The sequence below is a fragment of the Bos javanicus genome, chromosome 1 (genome assembly GCF_032452875.1).
Source record: "Bos javanicus breed banteng chromosome 1, ARS-OSU_banteng_1.0, whole genome shotgun sequence".
In the NCBI taxonomy this organism is placed as follows: Eukaryota; Metazoa; Chordata; class Mammalia; order Artiodactyla; family Bovidae; genus Bos; species Bos javanicus.
The window spans coordinates 52,726,337-52,749,617 of NC_083868.1; the positions used below are offsets into that span (position 1 = coordinate 52,726,337).

Sequence of the window (23,281 nt, forward strand, 5' to 3'; positions counted from 1 at the left end):
TTTGCATCCTACTTGCATGGCCAGATGTGGAGTCCTTCGTGTTTATGGAATGAGGCTTTAAATGCAGCTGTCTTCCGTGTGTAGACATACATGCCTGAGTGTTCCTGTGTGTGACCTTTTACTTATTGAGTTTTATTTTCACCTGCATTTCAGCCTCTTAGTTTTGTTTTATATGTTGGTATTTATTCTCTGCTTTCAGTGGAGAACTCTCTCTAGGTAAAATGTCAGCTTTTATCTTTAACTTTTAACCAATCTCGAGGTTAATCTCGATTAAAGTCATAGAAATTATCCAACAATGTTTTTATAAAATGCAAATTTGTTTACTTTTAATGCATTTCTGATACGGCCTAATTAGTTGGCAAATATGGTTTTGAGAGTTAAATAGTTGAAGTAAAATTCTGTTTCATTTGTGTTATAACGCTTTTTTATTGAGGTGGTTTTGTGGATTGTCTTATTTTTATAGTGTATGTGTCTGTACTAGGAGTAGAGGTTCATTTTCCTTTTCTGTTACTGCTTTTAGGAAGTGGGGATAAATGGTCAAGCAAGCAACTCTTCTTGGATGCCATTCACCCTACAGAAGGTAAAAGAAGCAACATTCATTGTATCGTTTCAGGTAGACTATGCTGGAAATGGCATAGTTTTTGTAGATTTAAAAAGACACCAATTTATACAGAATTAAGCAACAGCATTAGACCTGTTATTTTTTAATTTTGAGTTATTTTTAATTTTCAAATCAAAATTGATAGTTTTTTTGCTTTTTTAAGTTTTTTAAATTATTAAAATATGATAACACTTTTACCAGAGACTTGGAAAAAACAAAACAAAATTACATACAGTTCCATTAGGTATTAACAATTATTTTTTAAGTAGATAAATTAAGACTCAGTTGGAGTTTCAATATCAAACTCTTAAAAATTAATTGAATGAATAGATAGAAAAGTAGGATATATTAGATCTGAAAAGCACTATGAACCAATTCAAAAGTGACAAAATTTTTATCTTACTAATGGTCAGGCTGTGGAGTTTAATTTGTGAAAGGGGGATTTTTAACCACAATAACCAGAAATTAGAGGGGTTTTTTTGTTTTTAACTTTGCTGCCTTGGGTTTTTAGTTGTGGCATGTGGTACTGTGCGGGTTTAGTTGCTCCGTGGCATGTGGGATCTTAGTTCCCCAACCAGGGATTGAACCTGTGTCCCTTGTATTGCAAGGCAGATTCTTAACCACTGGGCCACCAGGGAAGTCCCAAATTAGAGGTTTCAAAACTGGAAATATTCAGTATTGCAGCTCACATTGCAAGAGGATGCTCTTGGGAAGTCCAATGGAGCAGCGCAGGGCTCTCCTGGAGGTGGGAGCCCTGCAGAAGTGATTCCTGACCTGGCCTTCCTCCCCAACCCACTGCCCAGTTCCTCTTGACTGTGATCAAAGGGAATGTCCCTGAGGCTTTTGGTAGCCAAAGAAAAGCCCCATATTGACTGGTAAATGTTAGAAGTGCAGATTTTATTTCAAATTTCCCACAGTCATATTTGTGACTTTATATAATTCCTCCTAAGTATTGAACTACAGGTAAATGAAGATTTTGCGGTGGGTAAAAAGCCATACGTCCATTCTTCCCACTGATACTCTTTTCCATTTAGATATTTTTAAAAAGCTGAACATTTTTCCAACATGTCATGAGGAGTCACTTCATTTGAAAATTAGGAGAGATTTTCATGATGATCTTTGTGATTTACCCCTTTGGTTTATTTACTTATGGCTACAAAGGGGAACTTGATGAACAAGTCCATGTCTCTTGATTCCCAAAGGAATCAAGGAATATACTCTCATTCCTTTGTTGAAAGAGAAAAAATTAAAATACACACGTGGCCTAAACGTGTGTATTTTGTACACGTTTTATTAAAAAAACACTCATTTTTAAATATATTTGTCAAAAATATTCAAATTTGAGTTCATCATTAACGTGAACTTTCATTGTTTGGTTGGTACAGTTCACATGAACTGCATGTCTGCTTTTATGTCATTTTGCTTTTAGAGAAAATGCCAGCAATATGTCTCCTTTCTGACTTATTATTTCACATTCACAGCCTCTATAGAGTATCATTTCTGCACTTTGCTGGCAAACAACATGTGAATTGTTGTGCCACTCTCAGTATTAAATCCTACATCCCTAAATTGATATACATTCACACTTGTGTATTTTAAAAATATCTTCTGCACAGATTTGATAAACGTAAGGCACTGATGCACTATCAGAGGAATCTGAAAGAGGCATTTAAGACAATATTACTCTTTTCTTGAAATGATGCTGTTCTAAATATTTTAATTTTAAAACAGTGAAAACCCTACCTCATCTAAAAGGAGGTATCACAACATGTGCAGGGTGGTAAAAGAGCGAGTAAGTAAGAATTAGGGGATCTGATTCCTAATCCCAGACCTACCACTAATGCGTGGTTTCTGGTAGGACAGACCCTTTAACCTCATAGGATTCACTCTCCACATTTGTTCTCTATTGTAGAATATGTTTGTTTAGGGGTGAAATAAATGAGAAGGCACAGTAATACATGAACTGTACATTTCATTTCCTCTCTAACACTTTGATGATTTTATTACTGTGATAACTTTAGTGAGTGGTATAATGCTGAAAATACCATATTCTGAAGCCCTAAATTTCTGCCATTTGGAGGGCAGAAATGTAAATTAATTTTTAATCTTCTAGGCATCAAAAGGGTTTAGTTGGAAATATTTATTATCTTTGATATTTAATTATATTTATTATTAATGTGTATGGAATGAAACTTTGGCGAATAGGCACTGAAAATTGCATATCTTTTAGCATAGAGTGCAAATTCATTTTACATAGCCAGACAAAAAGGAATCAGATTGAGCCCTGGGAATTAACCAGTAATTTAAAGTGACTTTTTGTTGTTTATTTTTATAACATCCCCTCCATTTTATTGTTCAGGTGGTGACTATGTGATATGTGTCCACGTCATTCCTTGTTAAAACTTCATCTAGGAGATTATTATGAGGACAGAAAAAGGAAACCGTAATCAGGACAGTGTAGCATGTGTAGGCTATCCTGGGCAAAGGTTAGACAGACGTTAGAAGTTTGTAACAGATGCCTATAAATGAAGTATTGATTCCACTGAGGCTACATATGCAGCTGTTAGCTGCTTCTGACTCTGTTAGATGACTTAAAGTTCACTATCCTTTACTTACACTATCCTGAGTACAATTGACTGTGAATTTTCTCCCCTAAAATATTAGAAATTTTCAGGGGTTTAGTAGTCACATCTGAGGTTTAAATGCTAAGCTTATAATTTATAAGCATTTCCCCCATGCTTTTAAAATTCCAAATTGCTGAACCACTTCTTAAACTTGCAAATCATTTAAAAAAAAAAAAGATTGCCTTATAGGCTAGAATTCAAGGTAAAATTTTCAGAAAAACCAAGGTGACCTCCCTCTGCCACTGTGTTTTCTTTCCACCAAGTTACAGTGTCATAAGTTCATGCTTAAGCTAGAGGTTTCTAATTGTAATAATATTGATGGGGATGATTACTACTTAATATTGTTTTATGTTTCCAGGGGGTTCTCACGTTTACTTTTTGCATAAATGAATCTTAACAGCAGCTCCAGTCAATTTAAGGAGACCTTATCAGCTTCAAATACCTGATAAGGAATTGAAGCCTGGCCAATGTAAACAGGAAGGGAAGAAACCGGCACCAAAGCACAGTGACCGCTACATTTTACATTTTTCAGGCATATCTGGGTAGCCCTCATTTGCTGGAATTATAAGTATTATCTTTTATAAGAAAAAAAAAGAAATCTCAGACTATGTATGTCCATAAAATTAGTTTCTTTGCACTATATAAATGTAATTACAGGGAAGAAAAGTCTAGTTTACAGTTAGATTTTTGAAATATCCACACAGTCAGGCTAACTTGATCTGTCTTCGTAAGTTCAGAGTAGTTGCTTTCTAACTTCAGCAGAGTCCCCCAGGGTCTTAGATAAGGCTCATTCATTTGACTCCTGTGTTCCATTTAGCTTTTGACTGCATTTTCAGCTCATGGGAGATTAACCCATGGCCGTGAGAGTCCAGATTTGGCTATAATAATTTCAGTGCAAGTGTGACTCCTGTAATTGGCATGTGAATTAATGACTCTGGAGCATTTTAATGGCCTCCTGGGGTAACAGTACAAGTGCGATGCTCCTTCACCAAAAAACTGACTCTACATTTTGGGAGCAGAGTTTGGAAAACAAGACAGTCTCTTATTGCCACATTCCTAATGTTACTCCAGGAATCAGCTCACATTATCACTCTCACATGATATGCTCAAAGTGTATTATGATTATTATGGAGTATAAAAAGCAGCTCTGTGGACTTGTTTTGCAGTGCTTGGGTAGGTTTGTGTGTTCAGTTACAAGCCCAAAGAGAAAATGACTAATTTGTTTTTAGAGGACAAAACCTTCCTTTTCTCACATTTCCATTAGTTTAGCGCAGGGGGAGGGGCAGGGGAAAGGAGCAATCTTGCTGTCTTGGTACAGGTCTTTGGGCTGTTCCCCTAAGCTTTTTTCATTTCCTGTTTCTCACCACTGTTGACCTGAAACTAACAGACTGCCAGTTATTTCTGCAGCAAAGATGAGTATATTCTGGATCAGCAGAGAATTTAACTTTGGGGTGTGCAACCATGGTGTGCAAGCCCCGATATGTCAAAGGAAGGAGAGTTTATAGAGGGGGAAAGAAACTGGGATTGGGAGGGCTATGGTAAATCAAGTGTGTGGCTTTTCATTGTATGAGTCCCAGCCAGGAAAGAAGAAAGGTCTTTCTTCCTGTTGGGCTCTACTATCATCACAAGGCTTGAGAGCTCCCCCTTCTGGTCTCTTGACTGTTTAATTGAGGTTTCTGTTGATTAATTTTCTTGCACCACTAAGCCTTTGTTTTGAATCTTGCAGGTTGGTGGGGAGGACAGTGTATGTAAATCTAGATAAATTGTGTCCCAGTAGACCACAATTTCTACATGTGTTCAGGGTTCCTGCCTGAGATCCTTTAACCAGCTAGTTGGAGAGGATGATAAAAATAGTTTCTCTTTGTTAATGTTGCTGGACTCAGATCTACTGTTCTGTCTCAAACAGCTGTAGTTGACTCTTGAACAGTCATTTCACCCCCCACTTCACCCCTTCAGTCAGAAATTCATGTGTAACTTTACAGCTAGCCCTCTAGGCCCTGCGTATAAGCAGTTTTGCATCTGCAGATTAAACCAGCCGTGGGCTACATAGTACTGTAGTATGTATTAATGTAAAAATATCCACTTACAAGAGGACCTGTGTATTTCAAACTTGTGTTGTTCAAAGTTCAGCTGTACGTCTTTGACTTAGCTTTACCTGCTTTCCCCAATTCTTCTGTGTTAGGAAAGGGTTCTCCCTGAGCACTGACCCTGAAGACTGTCATCGGTCTAGGCCACCAGATAAGACAAGATGTTCTAGGGGTCACCCATGGGTCAGAGCATGGGACAGACTCACTCTGCCCTTTTCCTCTTAGCTACAGGAAGATCACATTACATGCCTTTTTTTTTTATATTGAAGTTTTTTCTTTTTTAAAAAAATTTTCTAATTTGCCTGTGTTGGGTCTTAACTGGCCTGTGAGCTCTTCATTGCAGCCCTTGGGCCTCTCAAGTTGCAGCACATGGACTTAGTTGCCCCATGGCCTGTAGGATCTAGTTCCCGACCGGGGATAGAACCCACATCCCTTGCATTAGAGGGCAGATTCTTAACCACTGGACCACCAGGGAAGTCCCAGATGCCTTTTTCCAGTGTGGATGGTCTACAGGCCCTGTGATTACTTTTCGATCTGACAGTGGTTTAGAGAAGACAGCGTCTGGAGAGGTGGCATTGCCTCCTTTGCAGTGATTTATGAGAACTTCTAGGGCGTTCTCCTTTTTTTCATCTTTCACTTGCCTACAGCCTGATTCATTCCTTTACTATTTCCCAGCCTCCCAATCCCTGTGACCCCGTGGTCTACTGGTATCTTGTTGGCCACCTGCCTTTGACCGCGCGGCTCCTTGGCTGCTGGTGTCTGAGCGTCCCCCGGTCCCATTGCCTTTAAGGCCTGATTCACCTCCCATTTGCAAACCCTTTGCACCCATACCCTTGGCTTCTTCTGGAAACATATAGGAAAATGAGTAACCACTGGAAAGAAGTTAAAATATCTGAAGTCTCACTGAAAACAAAAAGCTGACAGTCAAGGGAGTCCCATAGTCAAGGCTCTCCCACAGCCTTGAGACACCGGAGCTGACTGGAGAAAACACCGCCAGGACCTTGATTCTAGGCTGTGTGGCAAAATGAAAAGAAGTTTCAGGCTGGATGAGAGGTAGTCTCATCCAGCTTCCATCTTTACATGAGGAAACTGAGACCCCTGGTCCCACAGTTAGTAAATTAAAAAGTCAAGAATAGAATCTTCAGGGACTGATATTTCCATTAGCTCCCTATTGTTGCCATAGAAACCAGGTCATCTTTCCCAACCCTCTTAGCCCTTTTCTGGTGTCCATGCCTTTTCTCTGACCTTTTTGATTCTTTTCTTACACAAGCAGTAATTTGGATTTAATGCACCCTTCATCTTTGGAATCCTGCTACACCCTTATCTCCACAAGTTCTAGATTTTTCTGGGAAGAGGAAGAAAAAGAGAGCAGAGGTTAATGCTTTGTCTGGAAGGTCTATCTGTAATCCAGTGATCATACCAGAGATCACAAGTTTCCCCTTGTAGTCAGAAGGGACAACTGATTGGCCTAGATAAGAAACTAGACTTTGAAGCTTATGAATATCCAATGACGTTATTGTAAACTCAGATTTTGGCTTCTTTATATAGGAGGCTTGAATTTCAGGGCTAATGCAGAGTCATGAAACACTTTTGGAGTGTTTCTAACCAAATTATCTTTTTATTTTGCTGGTAGCTTTCATTGAAGTTTAAACTAAAAAAAAATTTTTTTTAATGCATATATACCACCACTGGCCTATGTGAAGCTAACTGCAAAGTATCAATATTCCACAACTGACCTGATCAGATCTATAATTTAAAAGGATCCTTCTTCCTAATTTTTAATTACTTGCTTGAAAATATGTTTGGGAGCATTGCCAAATAGTTTTTGTTTGTTTGTTTGTTTTTAAGTAACTGTTATCTTAAGCCTGTCCACACACAGATGTCTATTATGCAATAATATAGCAAGACCAAGCCACAAATCATGATATGATTTCTGCTTTTTACATTGTTTCTCTTGATGTGATTGAAATGATATCCCACTTGTTTGGAATAGGAAGCCTGGTTTCAAATGCTTAAGGGCAAAATTGTTACTGATTGGTAGCCTCCTTTCTCAAGGCTGCACCTAAACCCATTAGGGGGCTACATTAAAATTTTTAAATGAAGCCTATATAAGTATTTATATCAATAAGTGCATTTTTTCACACCTTGAGTTATTTCTTGTGCTGTGTTCCTTTTATTTTAGCTTGTCTTTCTACATTACATATACTGTGTTATTTCCAATGTCTGCCTTCTTATCCACCTTTTAATAAGCACCTGCAGATGCCCTCCAAGTTGATTTCCTGACCCACACTCCCCTTCTTTTTGTCAAAAACAGTTTCTAGAACTGTCTTAAGAGATTGGACAGTTAAAAATGGAAAGATGCCTCTTTCTCCCAGTCAGGAAACTTGACTACAAAGAAATACTCCTAAATGCTTTTTGTACTCATATCTGCATCTTCCTGTCTTAATTTAAATTAAAGGGGGAGGGAGAGGGACAGACTCCTAAGGAAATAAATAACGAAGAGACACAGCATTCTTGACCCATTTGAACTGGGAGCAAGGTCTTTGGTGGCAAATGTGTTCCTTACTCTTGACACAGTGACTAATAAGATACAAGTGCGTGCTATTAAGTGATTTGCTGATGTTACAATTAGAAAACCTGAAACTAACATTTCAGGGAATTCCGCTGACATGTACTTTATTAAATTATCTCCCTAAAGCACATTATCTTGTCCTTGAATTCTGCCAATGGGAGAGTTTCATTACGAGCTAGCTTCATCAGTGTTTGCCAGGTCCTTCTATTATGCACTCAGTATGCATAAAAGAAGATCAGGTCTCACAGACAATTTCTTTTCTCATCAGTCCAACCTGGAGGTTGAAAACAAATAAAAGTGTAAATTTAAGAAGCACGTACTTAACCTCAGTATCCGCAGAAGGAAAGAAACTTCTTTTATCTGGTAGACTAGTCTCCAGACTAGCTGGTCAAAAGGATCTCAAATAGGGATCGTGGTCATGTGTGCGACTTGTCTGTTGGGACACAGTTTATTCATATTTACACACACTTATCCACCCCACAACCTGCAAGATCCAAACACTTAGAAAATGTTACTCCACTAGCCTCTTAGTACAGTATTCTGTTGGGGGTACAGAGGGTATCCTATTCTGTACTTAATATTTAAAGAAATATTTGTTTAAAATTATGGTCAATATTTCTTTTTTCCCTCAGTACTTTGAAAACTTTAAGTTCTCGTTCAAATAGGTCGCACATTTAGAAATGTTTCCTTCTACAAGTAACACTTGTGTTTTTGTGTGTAACTGTATATGGTTTGTCCTGTTGCAGCCATATTTTCAGAAGACAAAAACACCACAGAGCCTGCTTATAAGGTTAAAAATGCCCTATCCATTCCCAACACTCCAGAGCCAACAACAACTCAAGAACCCTTGGTGGGCAGCCAAAAGAGAAAAGCAAGGAAAACCAAGATCACACACCTTGTCAGGACAGCAGATGGCCGGGTGTCACCAGCAGGAGGCACTTTGGGTAAGAAAAGGAAGTGCTTAGACAGAAAGGACCGGAGCAAGCAAGGGGCCACCATGGCCTCAGTGGCCAGAAAGTGACTCTAAGCCAACTGTGGGTCCTCCCCGAAAAGTAGGTCTGCTCTGTGGGTTCTCTCTCCGGGTCTCCTTGAGAACTGGTTTCCTGCAGACTTCTAAACATACATGTTCTGGTCTCTCTGTTAAAATCATAGGTCTTTTCCCAAGAGCACATCCAGAGTTCCTAGGAAGAAAAGGTAGCTTTTAGTACTGTTAGCTGCCCTGTCTTTCTCAGCTTGCACAACCACAGATTCTTATGTAAATTCCCAAAGATCTGAGACTTTTAAAAGTACTGGATGAATCTTAGTCCCTGGTTCACTATTTAAGTCATTACAAGCCAGATCATGAGGTATGTAAACCCCCGAATTAAGAAAGCAAGTATCCCACACATCCTATACAGCTGATTCAGACCACGAAAGGAGCCTGAGAATGCTTCTCGATTTCTTGGTTCTCTAGGCTACTCGGTAACCAGATATTAACTTACAGTGAGTTTCTCCATTTTCATTTGTGGCCTGTGGTCTGTTTGCCGTGTGGCGGCCTCTGTGGGAATTGCCTCGAGGGACCCAGGTTAAGGAATGGTGTGGAGAGTGACACTGTGCTTCCCCCTCACGTCTTGGGGTGCTCCACCAGCAGAGCATTAGTGGTGTTAGCCGTTGCCTTTCTGCCTTTCAGTGCCTCCAGCATCTCATTCTATCAGTGCTGAAGGAGGTGTTCCCTCCTCTCCCCAGATCCAGTTTCCAGAAAAAGGTCAAAGGCCCATAGGAATGGACCTTAAAAAAAAATTCACTTAAAAAAAAATTTTAAGTGAATGATCTTTGAGGGTGATATTTATAAATATCTGATTTAGGTTAATCCAGTTGGTGGACTCATTGTATGGTAAGATAGAAATTAGAAGTCACTTAGTGGATTTTGTGCACTTGTGTTTTACATATGTAGATTGTTAAACCTTAAAGCATGTTAAAGACCCCTAGTTCTACTGTTATATAGGAAGTGAAGCTCACAGAGGTTGAATTTTGTTTCAGAATATATTGAACTACTAAGTGTAGAGTAAGGACTAGAATCTAGTTTTCCTGATAATTAGCCTAGAAGCTCTGCTCTCCTTCCTTATCCATTCTGGATTCTGTTCTGTCATTTTCATATTGTTTAAGTTGTTATAGCTTCTGTTTTGCTTGTAGGAGGAGTGAAAGGTTTTTAGAAAACATTCCCTTTTATGTGGAAAAGCATATAGCACTGTCATGTTCTAATATATGACATTTACAGCCTTTATCAGTTACTTTCTGTAGGTAAGCTGTTTTTTGAAAAATGATGAGGATTCCTCCCCCTCCTCCTCATCTGTAAGGGCTGCATAATGAAGTGCAATCATTTCCAGCCCGTGTATTGGTATAGCATTTCGGCCACCTCTTCACAAATACCAGAAGGCCCTTTGTCTCCCTTGCAGAAGGTCTTCAAAACAAACAAACAGTGTAGGATCTCACTGGGATTAGTTAGGCCATTCTAAGTATTGGTAACTCAGCATGCGTAGTAGGTGTGCTGTGGCGTCATCAGAGTATTTGGTCAGTTGAGTTTTGCAGGGCCATTTTACAGCATTCCTTGGCCCCTGTGCAGAAGTCCCTTGGGTTTTACTCTGACCAAGGCCCATTTTTCCCCTCTCTGTCCAAGACTGACCTATTCTTTGACCTTGGATAAAACACAGCTCCTCTGCTCGGCTTCAGGGCATAATGCTGCTTGTGGTTGCAGCTGAGCTCAATAAAAGTTTTATTCCCATGGAAGAAGAGATTCTGTAACAGCCTTAATATTCCATGGATGACAGAAGTGAGCAGGAAAGCATATTAGCTCATTTCACATTGTCTGGCACTGAGTTTTCTGTGTCCCTTCTCCGAAGAAAACAGAGCGATCCTCTCTCATGATGAATTTCCCTTCCGATGCAGATGACAAACCAAGGGAACAACTGCAGAGGAGTCTCCCTAAGGTGACTGAGACAGGCTGCAGTGATGAATGCTCACACAATAGGGAGGCCGCAGAGACGCGGAGCAGCACCCCAGAGATGCCGGCCGTGTCCGCCTTCTTCAGCCTTGCCGCACTGGCCGAAGTGGCCGCCATGGAGAACGTGCACAGGTTAGCGGTGGGAAGCCTCGCTGCCCTGAGGCCTGGGGGTCCCGTTCAGCTTTACCCCTTTCACAGAACATGGGTGGAGACCATAACATGCAAACCCAGCTCATCCCTTCTGATGTGATTGGTGATACTTTCCACAATGACTATTGTTTACCACGTGTTTCTATTTAGCCGTGCGGGAAAATATAAGGGAGTACGCCAGCCAAGAATTTTACTTTGAATATAGTTTATTCTGTGACTAAGCTTCATTTCTGAAGAGTCCTGAGAGAGCAGAGAGCAGCAGTATTATCTAATCATTGGAGTTTTAGAGGCAAGTCTCAGACCTGGGTTTGAGTGCAGCGTCTGTCAGCTGAAAACTGTAAGGAAGACCTTGAGCAAGAGCATTCACTTCTCTGTCCTCTGTTTTTTCTTCTGTGCAATGGCTGTAAGTGGTTCTCCTTTCATAGAGATGTACTATAGAATAAATCTAGTGTCCCAGGCCTAGCATATGGCAACACCCCCACTGAGGATGGCGTCAGTGGTTCCAGCGGAAGAGAAATGTGTGGTTTGGGAAAAAGAGCATCTCACCATCTGACTCATGGCAGGCACAAGGCCTGAATTTATCTTAAGCAACCTGTGTTTATTAGTCATTCATTTCTCTGGGCCTCAGTTTTCTCATCCTCCATTTAGCATAATGATATCCCCAAAGAATCACACAGTTGTAAGGAATCAGACGAGATCAGATGTGAAAGCCTTCTGAACTCAGTAAAGCCCCACAGAAAGTTATCAAGTTCTAAGTATATAATTGAGTGTTCTGCTATTTAATGGAACATTTGGGAAGGTAAGAAAGTCTTTTGTAAATTCAGGTATTTCATATTTTTATTCAAAATGGATTACCCGCAGATGAGTTCCTTTCTTAGGTTTTCAGTCTTCATCCCAGAAGTGCTTGAAATCCAGCCCAACTTCTTTACCCACCCACAATGGTCAGGCACCATTCTCTTTCATCTTTCATATCCAGGTTTAGGAAAGTTGCTCAGTCATGTCCAACTCTTTGCGACCCCATATAGTCCATGGAATTCTCCAGGCCAGAATACTGGAGTGGGTAACCTTTCCCTTCTCCAGTGGATCTTCCCAACCCAGGAATCAATCTCCTGCATTGCAGGTGGATTCTGCAGGTTTAGGAGGCCCTGATGAAAGTTTTCTTTGTGTCTTGCTCTTACCTATCATATTACAGTTCTAGTACTTCCTCACAAATAGCCTCTAGACATTTCCAAGAAGTCAAATTCCTTTTCATGTGTACACTGCAAGTGCCTAATAGCAAGTGAATGGTGACAGGCATTGTTAAAATCTGCTCAGGTCTCTGAGGGGGATAACACACAGACATTTCTCTGCTTGTGGCGTTTCACAGTCGAGCACAGAGGACAAACTCATAATGCATGCACAAAGAATTAAATATGTGCCTGCGTGTTATTAAGTGCCCTCATAAATTGTGGAAATAAGAGGTCATATAAGAATTCAGTGGCGGGGGGGTCATAATTCAGAGCTCAGCAAGAGCGACCACACAGTCACCCTTGCTGGGCCATGACAGGTCACACCTCTGCACTGTTAACCTACACACCCCCACCCCTGCCCCCGTGGCTTGCGGTGCAGCAGAAAGCGGCAGCCTTTCCACTCCCACCTCTACCTCCCTTGCTGCCCTGTGTTCATGTGCAATTGCTTACTCCCATCCACATAAGCCCACTTCTTGCCTTTGCACATCCTCCTTCCCAGTGAACTGCTGCTCCTCCTTCAGTCTGTCTGTCCTTTGTCCTCATCTCAGTCTTCCTCTGAAGTCCTGCACAATCTCTGTACACACCCCTCTTAGATCAGTTGCCACTCAGGGCTGTAGTTATTGTTTGATGTCTGCTTCCTTCCATTGCACTTTGAAAGCAAAGCACCAGTTTTATTCTCCATGTACACAACTTCCTTAGTTCCTGTTACATCAGGAATGACTGGACATATGGTCAAATGAATGAGTGACTACCCAAGTTATCTAAGAGGCACAGGAAAAAATGATTTGAGTAGAAGTTCTTCTTTTTTGTTTAACACATCCCATTGGAAAGAATAATATTGCTTATTAGAGTTTTCACTATCAACATAAATGGTTAGTGTTCTTAACATCCAGAAAGACAGCTAGCTCCTCCTGGGGAATGTTAGTTGTAACTCTAGCCCTTACCTGTTAAAGCAGAGTTACCAGCCTTCCCTCCATGGACAGGCTTAACGTAATTGTACCTGGGTTGCACATTAATTAATTATTGCTTCAGGATCACCTAGTTCATAATTTAAAAGGTGGTCCACAGAGTTAGGGGTAAATATATATTACTTGCATTCTTGTCACAAGAAATCTTAATATTGGGTTCAGAAACCCAACATAGACAAACAGTTTTATAAACCACAGGAAGTAGGAAATTGAAATTAACCTTTGTTGAGAGCCTATTTATTTACTAGAAATTTTATAAGAACAGAAGCTCATTAAATTTATTCTTAAAATTAGCTCTGCCAGGTGCATCTTTTTTAGTTACATTTGAATGATGGTACAGGCAGTTAATTAACTCGCCAACAGCACACAGCTAAACCAAGTCAGGATCTGAATCCAAGTCTTTGAACCCCTGTGTCTTAGCATTTGCTCAAGAATGCTGCTTATGCAAGCATCCGTCCTGTCCTAGAGAGTCCTGAGGAATGTCACTTGACCTGCCCCTGGGAACTGGAGCCACCTCTTGGTGGCAGCCACATCATACCTCTACTTGGGCTCACTAGTCAAGAATCTGCTTGCCCATGCAGGAGATGGGGGAGATGTGGGTTTGATCCCTGGGTCAGGAAGATGCCCTGGAGTAGGAAATGGCAACCCACTCCAGTATTCTTGCCTGGAATATTCCATGTACAGAGGAGCCTGGGAATCTATAGTCCATGGGGTCACAAAGAATCGGACATGACTGAGCGACTGAGCGTGCACGTGCACACACAAGCTGGGCTATCAACCCAATTTCTCTCTCCCCCTTGATGTCTTTTTTTTTTTTTACTGTACTCTTCATCTTTCACTTTTTTTCTTTGTATGTTGCCTTTTCCAATACTTATTAAAATATTTTTGGCTTTTGTAATATTGTTACATATTCAATCTTAAAAGTAAATACCATTTTAATTTCATCTTTCTTGAACAAAGAGTTGGACATATTGAACAGTTGGTTCTTAAGCATCCCCACATGAATAAACAGATTAATCCAGAGGTTTGATTATAACACGTTTTGTTTTTCTAAAAAATTCCTATATCTTAAGATAACTGATCATTAGATTCTGAAATCCCAAAATGTTGCATTTATAGATATCTATATTAATTTTCTTTTTTGTGCACCAAGAGAAAGAAACTTGGATATAGTTATGGAGAGACACAGTTTGAATTTTAAAATTGCTCCTCTTATTTCGCATAATCTAAAGATACTGTATTAAAGTGGTCAATCCAGTGAAGACATTGCTGCATGCCCCCGTATTTTCAGCGGTGCATCTGCCTTACTGAGGCTCGAGAAGCCTGTTAGGAAATGTCACAGATGTGCCCCATCCTGTCTTTTTAGAATGAGAGGCTCTGTAGACTCTACCAAGAAATGTTCTTATAACCATGAAGCAAGTGGCATTTTTCTTCCTACTCATTAAAAAAAATAAAAATAAACTATTTGATGTAGATCCAATCCAAATGATAAGCATTTCCATGAATTTTTAACGTCTTGTCTAGAGTTCTTTCTCCATATGTGTAGATTTTGGCTCAAGATGACTGAATTTTCTCACACACTGAAATTCAGAGTTGGTCCTCCCCTTCTTCCCTGTACACTCTCCCTCCATATGCCTTTGAGACTTCTCTTTCATGAGGAGAGCATCACTGTTTTCTTTTCATTCATTTTTCAGTCACAGTTCACCTCTCTTTGCAGAGGCTGACCCTTTTATTGGCCTTAAATTTTGAAATTGGGCCTATTATTGTATATCAAGAAATGAGTCTGAAGGTTATCAGTTAGTATAGGATAGCCTCCCCCTTGGTCAAGTCAAGGAAAGGAATGTGTTCTTTTTTAGTATAAGAAGATCCAAAGGAACATTGCCATCCTGAAACCATCACCCTTGACTGAAAGTTTTCTACTTCTTAGGTAATTTCCCCAAATTTGTTGGTGCCTCGGGTTTTATCTCTACATAGCGGAGGTGCTTGTTTGAGGGCAGAGAGTGTTGTTGAGTTGTGTGAGAGGAACTGAGATAAGAAACCCTTAAAAAAGAAACATAAAGATGCTTTAAAGCAGTTTTAATTAAAAGGCGTAAGTAGTATGGCAGTAGCATCTGTTAAACAAGATATATTGGAAAGCGTTTGTTGGTCATTCATCATCCTCTCTTATTTCTAATAACATACTCTCAATAAGTGATTTCTCTCTTTTCCTCTTGTTTTACAGAGGTCAGAGGTCAACTCCACTCACCCATGATGGACAGCCAAAAGAAATGCCACAGGCTCCTGTACTTATTTCCTGCGCTGACCAGTGAAGCGCCCTTTAATTGTAAAACATTGTGCTTTACCTACTACCCTAGCCTTGTCTTTACCGAGGGATGCTAGTGAGTCCATGTGGTGGAAAATAGACTGCAAACAAGTGCTTGTTGCCCTCCATGGCCCAGATTCACTTGAAGCAGAAGTTGGCACCCTGGGCCAGTTTTGTTCTCTCAGAACCCAGAATCTTTGAGGGTGATGTGATCTGTCTGATACTGAGCAGAAACAGGATGATCTAGAGCTTTGCTTTCTATTGAAGGCTTTTGATGGTAACAGGTGGTAACTTGGTAAAAGGCTGCCTTTACTGTAGCTCATCCAGCATCTCTTTTACCAACCAGAGAGTGTGAAACTAGTTTCATATATTACCTAGTTATTCTTTCAAAACAAAAACAAAAAAACAACAAAAAAAGCAAAAACTGACGCACTGCACTAGTTATTATTAGATATTCCTAGTCTTTTTTGTACATGGAGATTTAAGTTCTAAGATGGTTTATATAATAGGTTATACCTACATTTATATTGTAGAATAATATTAAAATGCCTGTTCAAAGACTCCCAAGCAGCAGGGGCAGGCAGATGTACCATTGTTAGCGGTGTATGCTCGGCCTCGTGGTCCCTATATCCTGCACTTTTATATTTGCCACCAGAGTGGTAGTTTGCTGGCAAAAAGAGAAAGAGAGGAAAAAAAAATTACAATTCTTGCAAGCTGAATTTTTTTTTTTTTCTTAGCCTTGAGTGACCAAGAAGAATTTGCTTGGGGCAAATTGTGGCAAATATTTTCCCAGACAGGGGAAAAGTCCTGCAGATTACAAATGTTTTCATGCCTTGAGGATTCTTTTTATTTTCTACACAGGGGTCTGAGTAACCAATGGATCGTTCATACAGACAAACAAAAAAAAAAACTATTATTCAGAAGTGACCTTAGTATTAACTTCACTATTCTGAACACATTGAAGACACTCACCTCATGTGGACTTTGAGCTACAGACCTTTTACATCCATCCCAGACAGACTGGACGGGTAGCAATTGCTATGCACAGCCTAATTGGCACAGCAGGTTTTTAGAGCCATTTTGAGTTTTTGTGATTACGGAGGTATTGAGTTAAATGGTGAGGGAGGTGTGCCTGACCACAGTGGGACTCGCAGTCATAGATCCACCTGCAAGTTTCCTGCTTCTTTTTTGTGTTTTGTTGCTTTTGAACAGAAAACCAACCATACATATGCCAGTGCCAAGTGGATTAACTGGCTTAGAACATCCAGCATATTGACTCCACCGCCTGACGTTCACAGTGTCTTGTTTCTTAGCAACAGATGCAAAGTGATAAATCAGAATTAGTCGGCGGCTACACATTTTACAGGGTATTTGTTCCATAGCACAAAGTATTTCCCCACTCTTGCATCACAGCACAAACTACCAAATTTTAATTATTGGATTCCAGCAATAATTTTTATTGGTTTTCAAACTGGCGGAATTTTGATAGTGTTAGTTCGAGTTTGAAGCTTTTGAATTAGCTCTCTAAATGGTGACCGTTTACAAGGTTTTATCTAGCTTTCTTATTTATACTTGACTGAATTGTAATGAAGACTTTTTTTTCTAATCGTAATTTGACCTAATAGCCATACAAAAAATGACTCTATTAGTACTGACTAGGTTTAGCTTTTCACGGTTGTAGATACTACTTCAGTTTCGGTGCTGGAAAATATGTACACCATACTAACAGAATTGAAAAAGGATAGAGAGAATGGGGGTTTTTCTTTAAAGCAGTTAAAGAGGGCAGCAGAACTTTGGAATGGTGTCCTCAAAAATACATATTCTTTGTGAACATGGAGGGAGATGGAAGTAGTAAGTAAGGTTAATCAGAGATTAAAAACTTAACCCCATTCACATAGACATAAATCAGGTGAGCAGCCCCAGATTTTAGCATAATGTTTTTACTATGATGCTGTTTTATTAATATTTTCTAAATTTCAAAACACAAAGTAAATGTTTAAAAATTGCTGGGTCCTAGTGTTGGTGGCTGTTGGAGTCTTTGGCCCACTTGCTAGCAGTGATGTAAAAATTATTAGCTAAAATCCAAAAACAATTAAAAATCAAAAAATTTTTGGTGCAGAACATGCACCTTGACAATGGTACTAACTTATTATTCTCTAGAACACGTTAGAATAGATCTATTTTTGCCAGAGCCCCCTCCTTCCTTCCAGTCCTCCGATTACATTTCACTAGAGTTCCTTAAGAGATTGCTGTATATTCATGGGACCTTTTTTTAAAAAGAAGCGAAACAAATGATTACTTTTTTCTATGTGATTAATATATCTTACTTGATCTGCTTTTCCTAAACCTCAGTGGCTTTTCCCTTAGGCAGGGGTGGGGGTGGAGGGCAACCTACTGGATATGACTGTTTTCAGATACTTTAAAAAAAAAACTTTTTGTAGAAATGCTTAATTTTTAAGCGGTTAGGCACTGAGAGTAGCAGAAATCCTGCAAAGCTTTATAGTCCTCTAGACACTCGCCTTGTTGTTTCTCTGAGCAAAGTCTTGATTTCAATAATAGTGCTTTTCTCATGCCCTGAATCCACTGGAGAAGGGTGTTGGTGTTTTCAGGTAATAACATTTGTTAGCACAAGTATTTCAGACCAACATGTAGTAACCCTCCCCCCATTTATCATTTTCATTTCACTTCTTGCATTCTTTTTTATTTTGGAAAATCATATTGCTATGGTGTGTACCTTAATCTGCCAGCAAACACCATCTACACTAACATTTGTCCCACAAGCATCCTCGAGAAAAAGTTGTTGCACCTTATGTATATCTCAAGCAAACCAAAATATGATGCTCTTCTGCTTTGTTTTATTCTAAATTGTTGTATCATATCTTTCTGAAACCATTCTGAATCTAGTTGAAATTATCAATATTTATGCTTTTAACCTTAATTTCTGGATTCAAACCTGTATATAAATCTTTTGAAAAACAAAAAAAAATTGTCCTAGCCCTTCTCTGTAATGCTGGAAGTGGATGATCAGTCTCAGATGGAGACGCAGTACTGTTCCAGTTTTCTTTAGCCTTTTATTTATTTAGTTATTCTGGGTATTTTCCTATGTAATTTTGAAGTGTGTAGAGTATATAATAGTAACTGAAGCTACAGCTCCAAGAAGCTGGGTGGAAAGAAAGAAAATACTGTAAGACATCCTTTTTAAGTTTTTATTTGTTTGGATAACTATACTGAGATAAGGAAAAAGAAAAATGTCCTACAGCTACATTGAAGATACAGGTTCTTAACCCCAAATTAAGTTAGTTCCCAGATTTTAGATCAAAGTTGCTAATTAATTAAAGCCCCCTTTTTTATAAAGGATATGTCATACTCTCATAATCCTGACAGTCTTTTCCCCTCAAGTATTGGAAATATATTTATTTAATTCCATCAGATGAGCTTTCTACCAATGCCCCCTCAAACCCATGTTGAACTCATCCCCATGTTATCACTGTTATTCTAGTTCCTGCCATTAAAACTGCTGCAGAGGAAAAAAGTGATGGAACACTATGAACAAAAAGGAGCATTTGAACTAGTCTGTTTATTCAGAATCCAACTTGTTTAATCCCCGTCGTTCTCTTATCAAGTCAGATGCTACCCTGACTGAGTCCTAGAAAATTTTGTTTGCACTCTGTAGTCTTTGGCTCATCATATGGAAATGTTTGCACCTATGTAAAATCTCAAGCAAATTGTAAATCGATAACAGCACTAGGAGTAAGCTGAAAACCGAATGACATGTTTTGTTTATGCAGCACGGGGTGAGGGCTGGGGGTTATCAAGGAAGTCTGTTCCAAGTTTGGCGTTTGGCATTAATGTGAAGCAGTGGGACCATGCTGCCTGCTAACTACTGTACGAATCCTCTGTGTCCTGAAGACCAGCAGCTGGAGGCCGGCATCCATACAGCAAAGGGGAAACAGCGCCACTTCACCGGGGAAAAGGAATTCATGCAAGGCCTGGAGTCATCATTTGTAAAGGGAGAGTCGGGGTGTGCGCAATGCTGTGAGGAGGCTCACCTTTGATTGCAGTGCTCCACAGAGCCCTCAGATAAGGCCAACCCTAATGGGCTACCTCGGCTTTAACAGTTAATTTCAGTAAGTCCTGTTTCCAAAGTTTGTCTTTTTTTTGCTTCCACCTTCAGTGCCACTATTTTCCACTGCAGTGTTTAGACTCGCAAACCACCTTCTCCAGAGAGAACAATGTGTTGCTGAAAATGGGCAGCAGAAGCCAATGCTTTTACATTTGACCTACAAAGTATTCAGAGTGACTGCTAGGTGGGAATTAAAATTTAGCCTTCCCCACATAGGACCTTGTTTTTGCACCTTGTAAAGAGTGTACTAATTGTTAATTAGGTGTTGCTTTTATTTATACAAGTATTCCCAAAGAATTAGATTTGGATTTTGTTTTTATTGGAGTTTGGGGATTTTTTTTTTTAAAGTATCTTATTTAGATCGACTAACATCATACTTACAATATAAAAAAAAGAAACAGTTTTCAGTTCATCTTAACAGATCTGTCTGGTGAAGTAGTCAGGATTTGATGAACTGCTTTACTTTCATTTTGGAAACGATAGTGAAGTTTAGTACACCCCATATTACATAATCCTGTCCTTTTCACTGGTGACATCATCTTCCTCACATGATAGAAAAAGAAGCAACAAAAGAGTAAACAAGGCAGATCCGCTTGATTCCCCTCACACACCTTCATCCATGCGTTCCTTAAAAATGCATAAATATACATTTTCTTCACACACACAAAAAAGCTTCCTCTCATGGCCAAATTGTATTTGTGGTGGTATGATTTATACTAATAATTGAAAAGAAACCTTGTGCTTAGAACTTTGCTGGCCACTGTTTTCTTGTTGCAGCCAGTGGTCAAAATTGATCCTGCCCTTAAATTGATTTTTATGCACAGAACCTAGTTATTGTGAACATTACTACTCTTTTCCAAAGATTTTCTAATAACTTGGGCCAGAAGTGGTTACCGAGTAACACAGACCTAATTCAATGCCTCCATGCCCTCCCTCCGCACAGCAAGTCTTACCTCACAAGCTCTAACCTAAATCACAGAGGCGCATGTTTCACAGACGAACAGTGACCTTCCTTTGCCGCCCCGGAGGGGTGGTCACGTCCCCTGCCACCTCACGTTAGTGCCTCAGCTCCTAGCAGCAGAACTGGGGGAGGGGAGGTTTGTGATCTGGAGCTCAGCATATGCTTGGCAACATTTTTCTCATTTCATTAGCACTAAACAAGTCTTGCTCTCAGGAATTTGTCAGAAAGGAATAAAAACCACCTGAGATTCCACATACCAGATTATGAACTTTTCTTACAGGTTTGAATTGCTTACTTACCTGTCAAAAATTAACCACAGCTTCATTTGACCACCGGATCTTAAGTCTGTTGACAGTTTTCAGCATGACCGAATCGCTCATTTTTTTGCTTTCAGAAATTGGCTTGGTTCTCTTTAGAGTTGGTGTAAACATGCCATGTAATAAATGATTTCCACTTAATGGTACAACAGAATTATTGCTTTCTTAGATGTATGTGTAGTAAGAGTCAATATACACATTTATATAATTTCTTTCTTCAAAATCTTATACTTAATTTGATATTTCTAAAAATTGCACATGTAAGTCATGTGTATAACATGCTAAAGTACTTTAACTGTGATCTTAAAACTGAATAAAAATATTTAATAAAAATTTGAAATATTTTAAAGATATTATTTAAATATATATATATATATTTTTTTTTTTTGGTTCAAACTACTGACCATCATGTATATGCCTTCAGTATACCATTTCCACTAAAAACTAGTAAGGAAAATACTTTAATACAAGTTAAGACCTCTCAGCTATTTTAGAATGTCATATGACGGTCTCCTCGAAACTCTACCTGAGATCCACCACTGTCTGAGCAGCCTTGGTTGCTTTCCCTAACATGCAGAGCAGAGGTCATCCCTACAGAAGGAAGAACGCTTCAGTCCACGTGCAGAAGAGCCGCCTTGGAAAGTGTGACCTAAGCACACTGTCTTTCCCCGAACCAGTATAATGATTGGAATAGTACCATTAAGACAGTAGTATAAACACAGACCTCAACTTTGCTGAATAGGATGTTCCTGAGACCTAAAACCTTGGATATCCTGGGTTGTGTTTTTTTTAACCCTTTGGAATGGCACATGAGTCCACATGAGCACAAACGGTATAAATATTGGGTTGGCCAAATGGTTCATTTCTGTTTTTCTATAACATGGAAAAACCCAAATAGACTTTTTGGCCAACCCAAATCCATATATAGTATGATTATGTCACAGCTGTTTGCATTCAGACAGATTGGGCTCCAAAGTGTGGGTCCACCCATTTACCACTAGGTTTCTTAACCTCCCTGAATCACACTTCACTTACCTAAATGATGGTAATAATACCTTCTTAACACCACTACTGGGATAAAAAGGCAATATATATGAATATGTTGGTGTGGGGCATTGTAACAGAAATGCCCATTAAGTGGTAATAGTTACCTATATTTATTCCAACTTGAACGTTGATATGTTGGTGTATTCAAAGGAGATGCTAAGTATAACTTAATCTTCAAAATGAACTTCTAAGGCCCTGATAACCTTGGGGTAAGGTGTTTCAGGAGATTTCACATAATAATAGGTTAATTTCACATAGCTAATTCATACTTGTGTATGTAGTACTGTTAAGATTTTTCTATAAGATCAGTCTGCCTAATGAATTATATTTTCTAATACTCAGTGCACTTCCTTTGCATTATCGAGAATAAAGTATATTAGGGGGAATACCATGCCAAAGAATATAAGTTGAGTTAGAAAAAAGGATGACAATATACCCACGTGTGTGGTTTTATGATCCTACGTATATAATTACATCTGTCCTTTTGCGTAGAACGTGAAATTTGTTGAAAGGAACAGTAACATGGTTCTTACCAGTAAAAGCTAAAACTAATACTACATTTCATGCAAACTGAATGAAGGTAAAATTGTTAATCACAATGTATCAGAAACCTCACCTTTTTGAAATACGGAAATTTTCAAATAGATGCAAAGGCAGAGAAGTTAGCATATTGAATTCCATGTGCCCATCACCCTGCATCAAGTACCGGTATGTCCTCAGTTCCTATTTCATCTGTATTTCACCCATTTTCCACCATTTCATTCCCCAACTGAGATATGCATATCCCAGAAGTGTGATTTCATGTATAAATACTTCAGATACAGTCTTTAAAAGCAAATATTTTGATATACACAAATATTCATTCTATGTATCACCTCACAATTCAAAAAGTATGTTTTTTGTCCAAAGCAAAAGAAATCCATGACCCACGCGGTGCTGAAGTGAAGGTCATTTGAAATTTAAAAAACACTGGGTACCTCTGTACTTGACCTTTGTAAATTTACACTCTCTAAGCAGATTTTAGTAATCAAAGATGGCTTTTCATAACATGTTATTTATTTAGGTCATGCTTTCTATGATTTTTTTTCTAGTTAATGTCAAAAAAGGCCCAAATGCTAAAACTTACAACCATATAAAACTTTTATTAACTTGCTATGTCCTTTACATTTCTCTGCAACCCTATCCCCACTACATTTTCTCTCCCAGACTTGTAAGGGAAAAGTAGAGACAAAATTTTCGATCAACTTTAGAAGGCAGGTTCCCAAAGACTTAAAAAATCTGCAATCCTGGGTCAACAGGCCAGAAATTAAAGCATAAAGT

The 23,281-nt window shown here is 39.1% G+C and overlaps 1 protein-coding gene across 16 annotated transcripts in view; it reads left to right on the top strand.

The window, feature by feature from the left end:
- The window catches only part of BBX (BBX high mobility group box domain containing), a 297,809-nt gene extending 276,555 nt beyond the window's left edge, over positions 1-21,254 (top strand). For 15 of the 16 annotated variants that reach the window (XM_061384983.1, XM_061384907.1, XM_061385913.1 and 12 more), the window contains 4 exons: positions 521-580; positions 8,631-8,828; positions 10,810-10,996; positions 15,433-21,254. In XM_061384983.1, the coding sequence (XP_061240967.1) occupies positions 521-580; positions 8,631-8,828; positions 10,810-10,996; positions 15,433-15,520 (533 nt within the window). In that variant the 3' untranslated portion in view covers positions 15,521-21,254. The remainder of the gene's footprint in view (positions 1-520; positions 581-8,630; positions 8,829-10,809; positions 10,997-15,432) is intronic. The other variant, XM_061386009.1, reaches the window with a different exon arrangement.
- The last annotated feature ends 2,027 nt before the right edge of the window (positions 21,255-23,281 follow it).